We start from the raw sequence: 14181 nt of genomic DNA on the forward strand, positions 1-14181 counted from the left end.
GCGGCCGAGCCCAGCCAGGCGGAGCCGGGGCTGGCGGTGGTGCGGCGGCCGTCGACCCTCCACGGTCCTGGGAGCTGCGCCGTGTGCTGTGGGGTTGTTGCGAAGAGTGGTGTTTCTGTAAGACTTGCATTTTTTCCTCCTTCCCCCCCCTCCCTTTTTTTTTCCTTTTCCCATTTTCTGTTCCCAGAGGTGGCCCAGGTTTGATGCTGGGGCAGGGTGTTGAAGGAGCTCTGGGCTCTCCACGGATGTTCCTTTCCCAAGAGCCCAATCCCGCAGGGGAGCTGCACTGTCCTGGTCAGCACCATGGCACCCAGCAGTTGTCCGAAGGCAGTGTGCCCAGAGGCAGTGTAACAGCACTTTGCTCGCTGGTGTGCACCCCAAATAAAGAAGGGTCTGCTAGTGGGGTGCCTGGCTCCCAGCATGGGCCACAGTTCTGCTATGAATGCACCTTGCTGCTGCTTCAGAGGCCACCCACAGAGGGGCTGTGTAGGGACCAGAGCGTATCTTTTACACAGCTGTGCTGTCAAGAAGCCATTGCATTCCTGTATTTGCAAAGAAACGCTTAAATAGCTTAAAAAACTACGAAACAACACATATCCCTGTGCAGAAGGAGGCCCAGTGGGAAGACCACCCTGTGCAGCAGCATGAGGACCAGAGAGGAGGCCATCTTGTGTGGCAGCAGGAGGCCCTTGGAAGAGGCCATCTTGTGGCTGCCATGCATAAGGGATAGGGAGGAGTGACAGCACTGTATAGCACCGGTTTTCATTCCTCATGCTTCTGTAGGGGAAGAGCAGAAGGTGCTCGGTACTCATGGGGTGTGGGTTGTGTGCCGTCACCACAAGAGAAGATTCTGTGTGGAAATAAAAACACAGCTAGGCACCAGTACTGGCTGCAGGGAGCCCTTGACTGTAGTGGAATACGCACTGCAGAAAGGCATGTAGGAGCCATCTTCCACCTGTGTGGGAAGGCAGAGCCCTGCTGGTGGGAGCAGAGTGCTGCCAGCTCTGCAGCAAGTGAGAGCACAGGGCTAAGGCACGGGGGCCTTTGGCCTTCAGCAAATCCCATGCAAGGTTTGGAAAGGTGATGACGCTTTTGGTTATTTACAGAGAAATGTCATTGTCAGACACTTGCCTGATCTCTTGCTTGCTATGCTTTTTAACAGCATTCTCCACATCCGGCACAAGGCTAGAGGTTATTTTTCATTTTTATTATTATGTCATATGACTGACTGCCCAAGTTGTTCAGTGCAGAGGCCAGGAAGCCAAGAGTGATTGGATGCAGTGGAGTAGATTCCTCACAACAATCTAAAGTACATGTTGTGTTATCAGGAAGCATGTATTTCAAATAACTTATTGCTGGCCATTTGTAGCCAGGGTGAGCCTCTGATGCCCATCCAGCACCCTCAGCCCTTGCCCCACGGGCACCTCCAGCCCCTTGAGCACCCTCAGCCCTTGCCCCACGGGCAACCCCAGTCCCTCGGACACCCCCAGCCCCTGCCCATCGGGCACCTCCAGCCCCTTGAGCACCCCCAGCCCCTGCCCATCCAGCACCCCCAGCCCCTTGAGCACCTTCAGCCCCTGTCCCATGGGCAGCCCCTGCCCCTCGGACACCCCCAGCCCCTGCCCATCCAGCACCTTCAGCCCCTGTCCCATGGGCAGCCCCTGCCCATCCAGCACCCCCAGCCCCTTGAGCACCCCCAGCCCCTGCCCCACGGGCAACCCCAGTCCCTCGGGCACCCCCAGCCCCTGCCCATCCAGCACCCTCAGGCCTTGCCCCACGGGCACCTCCAGCCCCTTGAGCACCCTCAGCCACTGCCCCATGGGCAGCCCCAGCCCCTCGGGCATCCCCGGCCCCTGCCTCAGGGGCACCCCCAGCCCCAGCCGTGCCACCCGTCCACCATCCCTGCCACGGGCATCCCCGGCCTCCAGCAGCCAGCTCAGGGCACTCCCCCGACCCCCCAGCACCAGCTCTGCGGCTCGCCCTGGGGGGGCCCCTGCTGCTCCTCTGCAGACCCCCTGTCACCAGCCCCCGCGGCACCGCCCCGGCCGGAGCCCCGCGGCACCCGCAGCGAGCCTGGGCCCGGCTCCGCAGCACCGCAGGGACGCGGGGCACCGCTGGGGACGCAGCCGCCCGGGCGGGCACCGGAGCTGCCCCGGGGCTGCCTCAGCCCGCAGCAGTCAGAGACGCTGCGCCACGTCCAGGACCTCCTGCAGCTCGTGGTGGTGAGCAAGGGACCCCCCGCGGGGGACGAGGAGGCGCGGACGGCTCAGGGAGCGGGGCCCGGGGAGCGCGGGGCCCTGCAGTCCCAGCTGCAGTCCCTGGAGGGGGTGCTGGAGACCAGCCAACAGACCATCCGAGTGCTGCTGGACGTCATCCAGGACCTGGAGAGGAAGGAGGCGCAGCGGGACGGGTGAGCCCGCAGGGCTGGAGGGGGGCCTGGGGGGCTGAGGTCCATGCAGGGCTCGGAACGGGGACAGGGGCGTCCTGACACAGCGCTGGGTGCTGCCCCCTCCCACGTGAGTTAACTCAGAGCTGCCATCCCTGTGCGGGTGGCACCAGGTCTTGGTACAAGGTCTCTGGCTTGTTCTGCCCATGCCAGGGACACGGGGAGGGATGCAGCCATGGGGACAATGGAAGCTGTGTCCCTGCCCTGCTCTGGAGCAGCTGATGCGCCCATCGGGCACTGGGAATGGGAACCGGGATGTCACTTCACAGTGTCCCAGTATCACAGTATGGTAGAGATTAGAAGGGACCTCATAAGATCATCCAGTCCAATCCCCCTGCAGAGCAGGAACACCCAGATAAGGTTACACAGGAACGTGTCCAGGCGGGTTTTGAATGTCTCCAGAGAAGGAGACCCCACAACCTCCCTGGGCAGCCTGGTCCAGTGTTCTGTCACCCTCACTGAGAAGAAGTTTAACTGGAACCTCTTGTGTTCCAGTTTGTCCCCATTGCCCCTTGTCCTATCATTGTTTGCCACTGAGAAGAGCCTGGCTCCATCCTCGGGACACTCCCCCTTTATATATTTATATGCACTAATAAGGTCACCCCTCAGTCTACTCTTCTCCAAACTATAGAGACCCAGCTCCCTCAGTCTCTCTCATAAGGGAGATGCTCCACTCCCTTCATCATCTCAGCTGCCCTGCGCTGGACTCTCTCCAGCAGGTCCCTGTCCTTCTTGAACTGAGGGGCCCAGAACTGGACCCAGTATTCCAGATGGGGTCTCACCAGGGCAGAGTAGAGGGGAAAGGGGACCTCTCTGGACCTACTAACCACCCCCCTTCTAATGCACCCCAGGATGCCATTGGCCCTCTTGGCCACAAGGGCACAGTGTCGGCTCATGGTCACCCTGTCGTCCATAGGATCCCCAGGTCCCTCTCCCCTACGCTGCTCTCTAAGGGGTCGTTCCCCAGCCTATACTGGAACCTCCCACCTTCAGGCTCAGCCTGCCCATGGCAGATGCCCTAGGAGCCACCTCTGTTCTCAGCCTGCTCTCACCCACCCTTGAGTTACCCATGGCACAGCTTTATCGGCTGGTGATGGCTCTGTGCCCTGGGGAGGTGCCCCCCGCCCTCACCCCCCCTGCCCTGCACAGGACCTGCTCCATGGTGTTAGAGATAGGTCTGTGATGGCCCAGAGCTGAGAGCCTCCAAACCCACCTCCCACAAGAGCCACGAACCCGCCAGGAGGTGCCAGGAGCCGCTCACCCCATGCAGACCTGGCCCCGGCCAGTAAAGCCTCTGGAGCTTACTCCCCTGTTCTGAGGCACCTGGATCCCACTGGGACAGAGCAAGGATGTGCTCATGGAACCGGATGAAGCCTGGGCTGGCTGTAACTGCAGGGGTGAAACCAGTGCCCAGTGCCCGGGCAGCTCCTGTCCCCGCTCCTCATAGGGAAGCAAAGAGCAGTGTGTAGGTTGCAAGGGGCTTTAAAGCTCTCCCAGCTCCAGCCCCCTGCCATGAGCAGGGACACCTTCCATAGAGCAGCACCTACAGCCAGCAGCATCCCACCCCGAACCCCTATCCTGCTCTCTCCTGGGTGAGGTGCTGGCTGCGCACTGGATATCCCTAACACACACTGATTTATGCACCATGTGTCTATATAAAAGTATCATGATCTAATTTATGTGCTAACAGGAAATCCCCAATGTACCACATAATTTGGTGCATTAAGACCTAGTTCCTGAGGGCTGAGAACAATCAAGATCAAGGTCAAGGAACAGGAGGGAGCCTGAAACAGGATAATGGGACTACAATGTGGGACAGGGGGGGGATTCTCAGCTGTCCCCCCAAAAGTTGCAGCCTGCTCTGCGCAGGAGGGGAGATGGAGCCTGCAGAGGTGACCAGAAGCATTTCAGAGCACTCTTACCATAGAATCACAGACTCCCAGACTGGTTTGGGTTGAAGGGACCTTACAGCTCCTCCAGCTCCAACCCCTGCCAGGGCAGGGACCCCTTCCACTGGAGCAGCTCCAAGCCCCTGTGTCCAACCTGGCCTTGAGCACTGCCAGGGATGGGGCAGCCACAGCTTCTCTGGGCACCCTGTGCCAGCGCCTCAGCACCCTCACAGGGAAGAGCTTCTGCCTAAGAGCTCAGCTCAGTCTCCCCTCGGGCAGGTTCAAGCCATTCCCCTTGTCCCAAGCCCCTCTCCAGCTTTCCTGCAGCCCTTTTAGGCACTGGAGCTGCTCTAAGGTCTCCCCTTCAGGAGCCTTCTCTTCTCCAGCTGCCCCAGCCCAGCTCTCCCAGCCTGGCTCCAGAGCAGTTGGGCACCAGAGAGAGCTTCGGCTTCATCCCAGTCCTGAGTCCTTCCCTGGATGCTTCTCCAGTCCAAAAGCATCCAAAAGATGCAAACCCCGGGTGTGGTGTGGGCTGGATGAGGCTCTGCCCATCTGCCAGAGCACTGCTCTGCTGCCAGTGCCCCCGCTCCTGCCCTGGTGCCGTGCGTGGGGACACACACAGAGACCGGGGGGGGCCCCGGCACAAGGCCCAGCTCTGGGATGGGGATGAAAGGAGGCGGACACAGCGTGAAGGATTCAGGGCTTCTGCCCTGCTCATGACTGCTGAGGCACCATCGCGTTCGGTCTGGCACTGACCAGCATCGCAGGAGGAGAGGAGCTGGGATCCAGGAGGGGAGCCGGGATCAGGGGGGAGAGGAGCTGGGATCAGGGAGGAGAGGAGCCGGGATCAGGGGGGAGAGGAGCCGGGATCAGGGAGGAGAGGAGCCGGGATCAGGGGGAGAGGAGCCGGGATCAGGGAGGAGCCCGCCTGGGAGGGGGGAGCCGGGATGAGGGAGGAGAGGAGCCGGGATCAGGGAGGAGAGGAGCCGGGATCAGGGGGAGAGGAGCCGGGATGAGGGAGGAGAGGAGCCGGGAACAGGGGGCAGAGGAGCCGGGATCAGGGGGCAGAGGAGCCGGGATCAGGGGGGAGAGGAGCCGGGATCAGGGAGGAGAGGAGCCGGGATCAGGGGGGACAGGAGCCGGGATCAGGGAGGAGAAGAGCCGGGATCAGGGAGGAGAGGAGCCGGGATGAGGGAGGAGAGGAGCCGGGATGAGGGAGGAGAGGAGCCGGGATCAGGGGGGAGAGGAGCCGGGATCAGCGGGGACAGGAGCCGGGATCAGGGAGGAGAGGAGCCGGGATCAGGGAGGAGAGGAGCCGGGATCAGGGGGGAGAGGAGCCGGGATCAGAGAGGAGAGGAGCCGGGATCAGGGGGGAGAGGAGCCGGGATCAGAGAGGAGAGGAGCCGGGATCAGGGAGGAGAGGAGCCGGGATCAGGGAGGAGAGGAGCTGGGATCCAGGAGGGGAGCCGGGATCAGGGGGGAGAGGAGCGGGATCAGGGAGGAGAGGAGCTGGGATCCAGGAGGGGAGCCGGGATCAGGGGGGAGAGGAGCCGGGATCAGAGAGGAGAGGAGCCGGGATGAGGGAGGAGAGGAGCCGGGATCAGGGGGGAGAGGAGCTGGGATCAGGGAGGAGAGGAGCTGGGATCCAGGAGGGGAGCCGGGATCAGGAGGGAGAGGAACCGGGATCAGGGAGGAGAGGAGCCGGGATCAGGCAGGAGAGGAGCCGGGATCAGCGGGGACAGGAGCCGGGATCAGAGAGGAGAGGAGCCGGGATCAGGGGGGAGAGGAGCCGGGATCAGGGAGGAGAGGAACCGGGGTCAGGGAGGAGAGGAGCCGGGATCAGGGAGGAGAGGAGCCGGGATCAGGGAGGAGAGGAGCCGGGATCAGGGGTGAGAGGAGCCGGGATCAGGGAGGAGAGGAACCGGGATCAGGGGGCAGAGGAACCGGGATCAGAGAGGAGAGGAACCGGGATCAGGGGGCAGAGGAGCCGGGATCGGGGGGACAGGAACCGGGATCAGGGGGGAGAGGAACCGGGATCGGGGGTGCCGGTCCCAGCTCCCGGCTGCTCTCCGGGCTCACAGCGCCTCTGCTCTGCCGCAGGCGACGCTCGTACCGGACCGGACAAGACATCGCCAACTGCGGGACCTGCCGGGACTGCGCCTGCATCATCTACAGGTACGAGCCCGCCCCGGCCCCCTGCCCGTTCCCGGGGGATTCCTGCTCTCCTGCGTCCCGCAGGCTCCTGCTGGCGCTCCGGGACAGAGGCACTGGGGCTCGCTGCTGGGGACGGAGGGGACCTGCCTGTGCCCATCTCTCCCTGTGGTCGCGAGGGGCTGCGGGCTCTCATCCTGTGCACACCCAAGGGACACGGCACTAACACAGGAGCGGCTTCCCCTCTGTTGGCCCTCCCTGGTGCCAGAGCCCCCCCCAGCACCTTAGGACACAAACCCGGCTGCGTGGGGTCAGCAGAGACCTCCCGAGCCGGGTCCTGACCCTGGCAAAGGCCGTTGCAGGGAGCTCAAAGGGAAAAGGTGCAGGAGAACATGGGGAGCACTGGGGTCACCACGGGGCTCGCTGTCCCCGGAGCTATCGGGTGCTGTGTGGGTGCGGGCACCCCACGGCGGTGTCCATGTGGGTGCGGGCACCCCACGGCTGTGTCCCTGTGGGTGCGGGCACCCCACGGCTGTGTCCATGTGAATGTGAGCACCCCACGGCTGTGTCCATGTGAATGTGAGCACCCCACGGCTGTGTCCATCTGGATGTGAGCACCCCACGGCTGTGTCCATGTAAATGTGAGCACCCCACGGCTGTGTCCATGTGAATGTGAGCACCCCACGGCTGTGTCCCTGTGGGTGCGGGAATGCCGGGGGGCTCCAGCGCTCTCAGGAAGCCTCAGGGCTGCAGTGGGGGCACAGCCCCAGCTTCCCCTGCCCAGACAGACCCAGGGCACCCGGTTCCTTGCATCCCCATGGTCCATGATGAACACTCCACAGGGGGACTCTGCTCCCCAGGCTCCCACCAGCGGCTGCTCCTGTGCAAGGCCCCTTCACCCGGGGTCAGCCATTCCCAACAGCCACAGGCCAGCAGCGCTGCAGCAGGACGGGTCCTGCACCCCCAACCCCACGCATCCCTGGGCGCGCAGTGGGGCTGGCGGCGTGTGCGGGGCTGAGCACGGGGGGATGCAGGGAGGGAGGTGGCAGTGGGGCACAGGCTCATGGGGGGGTCCATGCAGGGGCACTGACGCTGCCCCCCCGTTCCCGCAGCGTGGAGCACGATTTCCGGCAGCAGGAGGGCCGCTTCCAGCGGGTCCTGAGCCACATGGACGTGGCCGTGGCCCCCGGCTCCCCGGAGCCTGCGGTGGGCGCTGCGGTGCCGCCGCACCAGGAGCCGTCACCGGGGCTGAGGCCGCCCCTGAAGCTGGACCCCAAGAAACACCGGCGGAAATGCTTCTGGTTCCTGTGAGCGGGCACGGCCCAGCCCCAGCCCTGCCCTGGTCCCCTGCTCCGGCAGGGTTCGGTAGCACCAGCTTTTCTATTTCTAACCCTTGGTTCAGAGCAATGAAGCCCCTGTGGAGCCAGCCAGGTCTGTAAACTGGGTGCGTGACCTGGTGGGGCACCAGGGCGAGGGGCCGGGGCCGGTGTCTGATGGGAACTCAATAAACCCCATGGGGACACTATTTTTGTTACATCCTCTCCACTGAGCGCTTCTGTTCGGGGTGGGATGAGGATGAGGATGGGGCTGAGGATGAGGATGGGGCTGAGGATGAGGATGGGGCTGAGGATGAGGATGGGGCTGAGGATGAGAATGGGGCTGAGGATGAGGATGGGGCTGAGGATGAGGATGGGGCTGAGGGTGAGGATGGGGCTGAGGATGAGGATGAGGATGGGGCTGAGGATGAGGATGGGGCTGAGGATGAGGATGGGGCTGAGGATGAGGATGGGGCTGAGGATGAGGATGGGGCTGAGGATGAGGATGAGGATGGGGCTGAGGATGAGGATGGGGCTGAGGATGAGGATGGGGCTCAGGGCTCTTCCCCTGCAGCGCTCACCCAGCCCCAGGCTTGGGGCTCCCCAAGTGCCACCAACAGCCGCAGTGCTCCCGGTGCCCATCCCTGTGCCCCAGAGCACCGATTGCCCCCTGGTACTCAGTCAGCCTGCAGTAACCACAGGCACTGAGTGCACCAGGACAATGGTCCCTGCGAGACCTGTTCCCAACACCCATCAGGGAGGGGAGAGCTTCCATCCCCGTGCAGCACCTCCTTCGGTCGGGTCTCCAGGGGCAACGACAAAGCAGGGTGGCAAAGAGGAGCCTTAACCCGGCGAGGCTCAAGGCAAGGGGCTGAGGTGCTGCTCCGGATGCCCGACACCTCCCCGGTCACAGCACAGTACAGCACAGCACAGCATAGCACTGCACTGCACTGCACTGCACAGCACTGCACAGCACAGCACTGCACTACACTGCCCTGCCCCACGGCACTGCACTGCCCCACGGCACAGCAATTCCCCATGGCACGGCGCAACACAGCACTGCACAGCACTGCACAGCACAGCACTGCACTGCACAGCACTGCCCCACGACACGGTACTGCCCCACGGCACTGCCCTGCCCCATGGCACAGCAATTCCCCACGGCACGGAGCTTCCCCATGGCACAGCAATTCCCCACTGCTGCCCAGTCCCATTGCTCCCCCCGGGCTCTGGGAACACCGGACGCGGTTCCCCGTGTCCCGCAGCAGCTCACCGGGCACACAGGAGCGCGCTGGCTCTGCCCCACGTCCCATCGGTGCCCGTGGAGCCACCCTGGCCACAGCTCCCGTCCCCTCCTTCGTGCTGGGTCAGTGCTGGAAGCCGGGGAGCTCTTGGCACATGAGCCTGTGACCGCTCACCGGGTCCAGCCGCCTGTTCCCTACAGAGCACAGCCCGAGCCCTCCTCTGCTCCCCAGAAGGGGCTTCCAGCCCCTCGGGCTCTGCCTGCTCCCCCCAATGCCGCCCCCCCCCGCTCCAGAGCTGCTCCCGGCGCTGCTCCCCTTCCCTCCCGCATCCTGCCGCGTCCAACCCCGCACGGAGCAGCCCCGAGGCTCGGACTCACCCGCAGGGAGCTCTGGCGGTCCAGGACGATGACCCTGCGGGTGACGGGGTGCAGGAGGCGCTCCAGGACCAGCCGGACGTGCGGCTTCACCCGCACCTGCGAGGGAAGGGGCGTCGGGGCCGCGCATGAGGCCGCGGGGCCCGGAGGGAGCGGGCGGGCGGTGGCACCGGCACCGGGCTGATGGGAACCGAGGCACCGGCACCGCGGCACCGGCACCGGGCTGATGGGAACCGAGGCACCGGCACCGGGCTGATGGGAAGCGAGGCACCGGCACCGCAACACCGGCACCGGGCTGATGGGAACCGCGGCACTGGCACCGTGGCACCGGCACTGGGCTGATGGGAACCGCAACACCGGCACCGGGCTGATGGGAACCGCGGCACTGGCACCGTGGCACCGGCACTGGGCTGATGGGAACCGCAACACCGGCACCGGGCTGATGGGAACCGCGGCACCGGCACCGGGCTGATGGGAACCGCGGCACCGGCGCACGGCTCCTGCGGTCCCGGGGCTGGGGGCACCGGCCACGTGTGCGGGGCAGTTACTGCTGCCTCCGGGGGGCAGCGGGTGGCTGTAGATAGGCCTGGGATGGGGGGAGCACCCAGGCAACACAGAACCATAGAATGGTTTGGGTTGGAAAGGAGCTTGGGATCATCCAGTTCCAACCCCTGCCATGGGCAGGGACACCTCACACTAACCCATGGCACCCAAGGCTCTGTCCAACCTGGCCTTGAACACTGCCAGGGATGGAGCATTCCCAACCTCCCTGGGCACCCATTCCAGTGCCTCAGCACCCTCACAGGAAAGAGCTTCTTCCTTATATCCAATGGGGCAAGGGGGATGGCCACTGAGGTATGGACACCCCTGGCACCCTGGTACATCAGCCTGGCACTGCAGTGATGAAACCCAGCATCCCCCAGTGCTGCTTTATCCTTCCTGTGCTGTAACAAAACCAACCTTCATCCCCAGCCCTGCTCCAGCACCACAGCCGTGTCCATGTGCCCCTAGCACCTGGGTGTGCTGCAGCCCAGGCACGCACCAGTGCACAGCACAGCACCAAGTCCATGGGGCCTGGGTGTAGGTCTGGGTCCAGACCCCCCTCAGGGCAGGACAGGGGGTGCTGGGGGATCCCAGTAAGCCCCACTGGTCCCACACTGCAGCATCCCTGCAGCATCAGTGCAGCAGCTCTGGCTCTGGGTGACTGTGTGGGTTTGTCACCATAGTGGGATGCAGGCCAACCCTTCCTGACCCCTCACACTGTGTCAGGCACTGGAGCCAAGCACAGCACTCACCAGCTCCTGGTGCTGCTCCTCGCCTGGGCCCGGTTGCGCCTCCAGCTCCTCCGCTCTCTGCAATGAACAGATCCGGGATGTGGGGCCGGTGCCAGCACAGACAGCGCTGGCCCATGGGAGGCATCGAGGATGGGGCACATCCGGGCGCTCAGGCACCCAGGCAGCGGGGTTTGTCCCTTTGGCACTGGGCAGGGGCTCTGGGGCATGGGTTGCTCCCTGCTGCAGGGCCCATGGGGCACGTTTAGGTCCATCACTGCTGACCCTGGAGTGCAGCGGTGCCCAGGGACCTTCTCCCTGCCCTCACCGTCCTCCCGGTGTGCAGAGCAGGGGCAGTGAGAGGCACGGTTGGTGCTGCAGCCCCTGATCCCTTGGAGGAGCCTTTTCCACCTCCCCCATTGCTGGGGAGCTCTTTGGAGAGCAGCTGAGGTGGAATCAAATGGGTTTCCCCCCCCATTGTGGGCAGGTTCCCAGTGGGACAGTGGCCACCAACAGCCCCCTTTGACTCTGGGTAACCAACACCAGCCCCAACCATACCCAGGCCAGTGGCTCCTGCTCAACCCTTCTCAAAGGGGTTTTCAGGTCACTGCAGGGTGATGACTGGGGAGGGAAAGGAGGGGAGGGGATGGGATTTACCTTCTGGGCCTGGTGCAGCACCTCCAGGATGCTGCTGAGCAGCTCAATGCAGGCCTTGTCCTCCTCCCCCTTCTCCATCAGGTCCTGCAGCAGCGGCACGGCCACCTGCAGCAACGGCTCCCGGCATTCTGCGGGCAACACGGGGGTGGCTGGCAGCACTGGGAGCACTGGGAGCACTGGGAGCACTGGGCAGGGCTGGGACCAACAGGATGGATGGGACCAGCACAGCGTCTGCACTGGGCTGCAACTTCCCTTCATGGGGTCATCACCTTCCCCCTCCATGGAGTGGGTTTTGGGGCAACGCTGAGCCCTGGTGAGAAAGCTCCAGGGAGGGAATCCACTGCCCCGTTACACAGCTAAAGGCACACAACTCAACCCAACAAGCCTCATCTGAAGCTGGTTCGCTTCGGCTCCACGGTGGACTTGCAGCTCATCCCATCCCACTGCATCCTACCCGGTACTCCGGAGGTACCTGGGACTGTGACCTTGTCCTCAGTGGCCACAAGGAGCCATTAAGGCTCCCAGCACCTAACGCTGTTCATCACAGAACCCCAGACTGGTTTGTATTGAAAGGAGCTTAAAGCTCCTCCAGCCCCAGTGACCCCTTCCACTGGAGCAGCTTGCTCCAAGCCCCTGTGTCCAACCTGGCCTTGAGCACTGCCAGGGATGGGGCAGCCACAGCTTCTCTGGGCACCCTGTGCCAGCGCCTCAGCACCCTCACAGGGAAGAGCTTCTGCCTCAGAGCTCAGCTCAGTCTCCCCTCGGGCAGGTTCAAGCCATTCCCCTTGGCCTGGCCCTACAGGTCCCTGTCAGAAGTCTCTCTCCAGCCACTCGAGGATCCCCGCTGGGATCCCACCCCTCGGTGCACAGGGCTCAACGGTACCGGGGGGGTGCAGGGCAGCACCCAGGGCTCCGTGCGCTGGTGCCCAGCCCTGAGCTCCCGGCAGCACCGGGACCGGGAGTGAAGCAAGGGTTCAGCACCAACCACTTCCTTCCTCCCGCCGGCTGCACCCCCGCTGGCCACGGGGACCGGATGCTCGCCCCGCACCGGCTCTGCCCGGGCCCTCTCCCCCCCAAAGCCTCAGGAGCCCCGGCCCCAGGACCTGCCCAGGCCGGGCTGCAGCTCCCCCCTCTGCACCGGAGCCTTGAGGCAGCGCCAGGCTCCTTCCCCTGTGCTGACCCCCCCAGCCCGAGCCTGCTCCTCAGCCTGGCTGCAGAGCAGAGCTGCCCCAGCCCTCGCAGCATCCCCACGGCCTCGCTCCAGCAGCTCCACGTCCCTCCTGTGCCTGGATCAGGGCTGCAGGGGGGGCTCCCCATAGCGCAGCAGAGGGGCAGGATCCCCTCCCTGCGCTGCTGCTCACGCTCTGGGGGTGCACCCTGCACATGGGGGGGCTCTGGGCTCAAGCGCTCACTGAAGCCGGGTCATGGGGGGCTCCTCTTCACCCAGCACCCCCAAGTCCTCCTCCTCAGGGCTGCTCCATCCCTTCACCCCCAGCCTGGGTTTGTGCTCTGGATCGCCCTGACCCAGGCTCCTTGCACTTGGGGAGCTGCGGCTGGAGCCGGTGCGAGCCACAGCGGGGCAGAGCTGTCACCGGTAACGGCAGCCAGGCCCAGAGCATCCCTCCCCGCCGGCAGCCGGGGATCGCGGACACCTCCCAGCGGCTGCCGGTGCCGAAGCCCCGGGGCCCGCAAGGAACCGCCCGGTCCCTGCCCGCTGCCCCCCGCCCCGGCGGGAGCTCCGTGCCCCAGCCGGGCCGTTGCCGGTCTGGCAGCTCCCCCTGCCGGCCCCGCCGCCGCACGCCGGGAGCCACCGCCAGCGGAGAGCGCCCGCTCCGGGCGTGGGTCCCGGGCACCGGACGTACAGCACCGGCACCAGGACGCTCGGACCGGCAGCGGGATGCCCAACACCGAAACTGGGATAACCGGACCGGCACCGGGACGCTCGGACCGGCAGGGGGATGCCCAACACCGGATCTGGGATAACCGGACCGGCACCGGGACGCTCGGACCGGCACTGGGATGCCCGGTACCGGGTTGCCCCGCACCGGCACCGGGATGCGCGGAGCAGCACGGGGATACCACCTCCCCCAGGGCCGGGCCGCGCTCCGGGCCTGCGGCGGAGGAACGGCGGCGGGGGGGCGCGCCTGGAGGTAGGGCTCGGTGCGGGCTCGGTGCGGGCTCGGCGCGGGCTCCGACAAAGATCGCGCCGGGATCGGGTCCCTCCGGTCCCTCCGATCACGCACGCACCGGGGCGCGCGCCCACCGGCCGTTGGGCTCCGCCCCTGAGCTCTGATTGGCTGCCGCGGGCAGGCCCACGTGACGGCGGCGCCGTCACCTGACCGCCTCCCGCGGCTGGGCCCGAGGCGGCGGTGGCGCGCGCAGGTGAGCGGTGGCCGGGACAGGCCCGAACCGGAACCGGAACCGGAACCGGAGCCACGGTTCGGAGGTGCTGACCCGGGACACCCGGCCCCGACCTGTCCGGTCCCGGTGCTCTGTGCCCCTCCCGGTCCGTCCCTCACCGCTGTCCCCCCGCCCGGCCCGTTCTGTTCTGCCGGGGCCGGCCCCGGGCTGTCCGCCTGCCCCCGAGGGGTCCGCGCTGCCCCGCGCCCCGGCCCGGTTCCCGTACAGAGCCCATCGCGGTTCCCCACCTGCGTTCCCCCGGTCCCCGCACCCCAGCCGGGTTCCCTCCCTGTCCGTGCCCGGGTCCCTGTGCCCCGCAGGTCCCCCCCGGTGTAACGGGCCGGGGGCAGCACCGCGCTCCTCCGAGAGACGCGGCCGAGGGGGTTCAGCCCCGGCCCGGCCCCGCTCCACCTCCCCACCCCTGCAGCCCCGG

At 65.5% G+C, this 14181-nt stretch overlaps 1 protein-coding gene across 1 annotated transcript; it reads left to right on the plus strand.

Annotated features, from left to right (window-relative positions):
• Nucleotides 1-1385: 1385 nt before the first annotated feature.
• LOC133221206 (proline-rich protein 2-like) lies at nucleotides 1386-8467 on the plus strand. The gene is made up of 4 exons (XM_061369910.1): nucleotides 1386-2410; nucleotides 6436-6510; nucleotides 7599-8043; nucleotides 8331-8467. Exons 1-3 carry the CDS (start codon nucleotides 1386-1388, stop codon nucleotides 7795-7797), a joined length of 1299 nt encoding a protein of 432 aa, XP_061225894.1. The 3' UTR covers nucleotides 7798-8043; nucleotides 8331-8467.
• Nucleotides 8468-14181: the final 5714 nt, after the last annotated feature.

The sequence above is a fragment of the Neopsephotus bourkii genome, unplaced genomic scaffold (assembly GCF_033783945.1).
Source record: "Neopsephotus bourkii isolate Nb327-2 ecotype Australia unplaced genomic scaffold, CSIRO-AGI_Nbou_v1 NB_160, whole genome shotgun sequence".
Taxonomy (NCBI): domain Eukaryota; kingdom Metazoa; phylum Chordata; class Aves; order Psittaciformes; family Psittacidae; genus Neopsephotus; species Neopsephotus bourkii.

Coding starts and splice junctions, on each gene's coding strand:
- LOC133221206 (XM_061369910.1), top strand. CDS start 1,386: ATGCCCATCCAGCACCCTCAGCCCTTGCCCCACGGGCACCTCCAGCCC. Junction 2,411..6,435: donor AAGGAGGCGCAGCGGGACGG/GTGAGCCCGCAG, acceptor GCTCTGCCGCAG/GCGACGCTCGTACCGGACCG. Junction 6,511..7,598: donor TGCGCCTGCATCATCTACAG/GTACGAGCCCGC, acceptor CCGTTCCCGCAG/CGTGGAGCACGATTTCCGGC.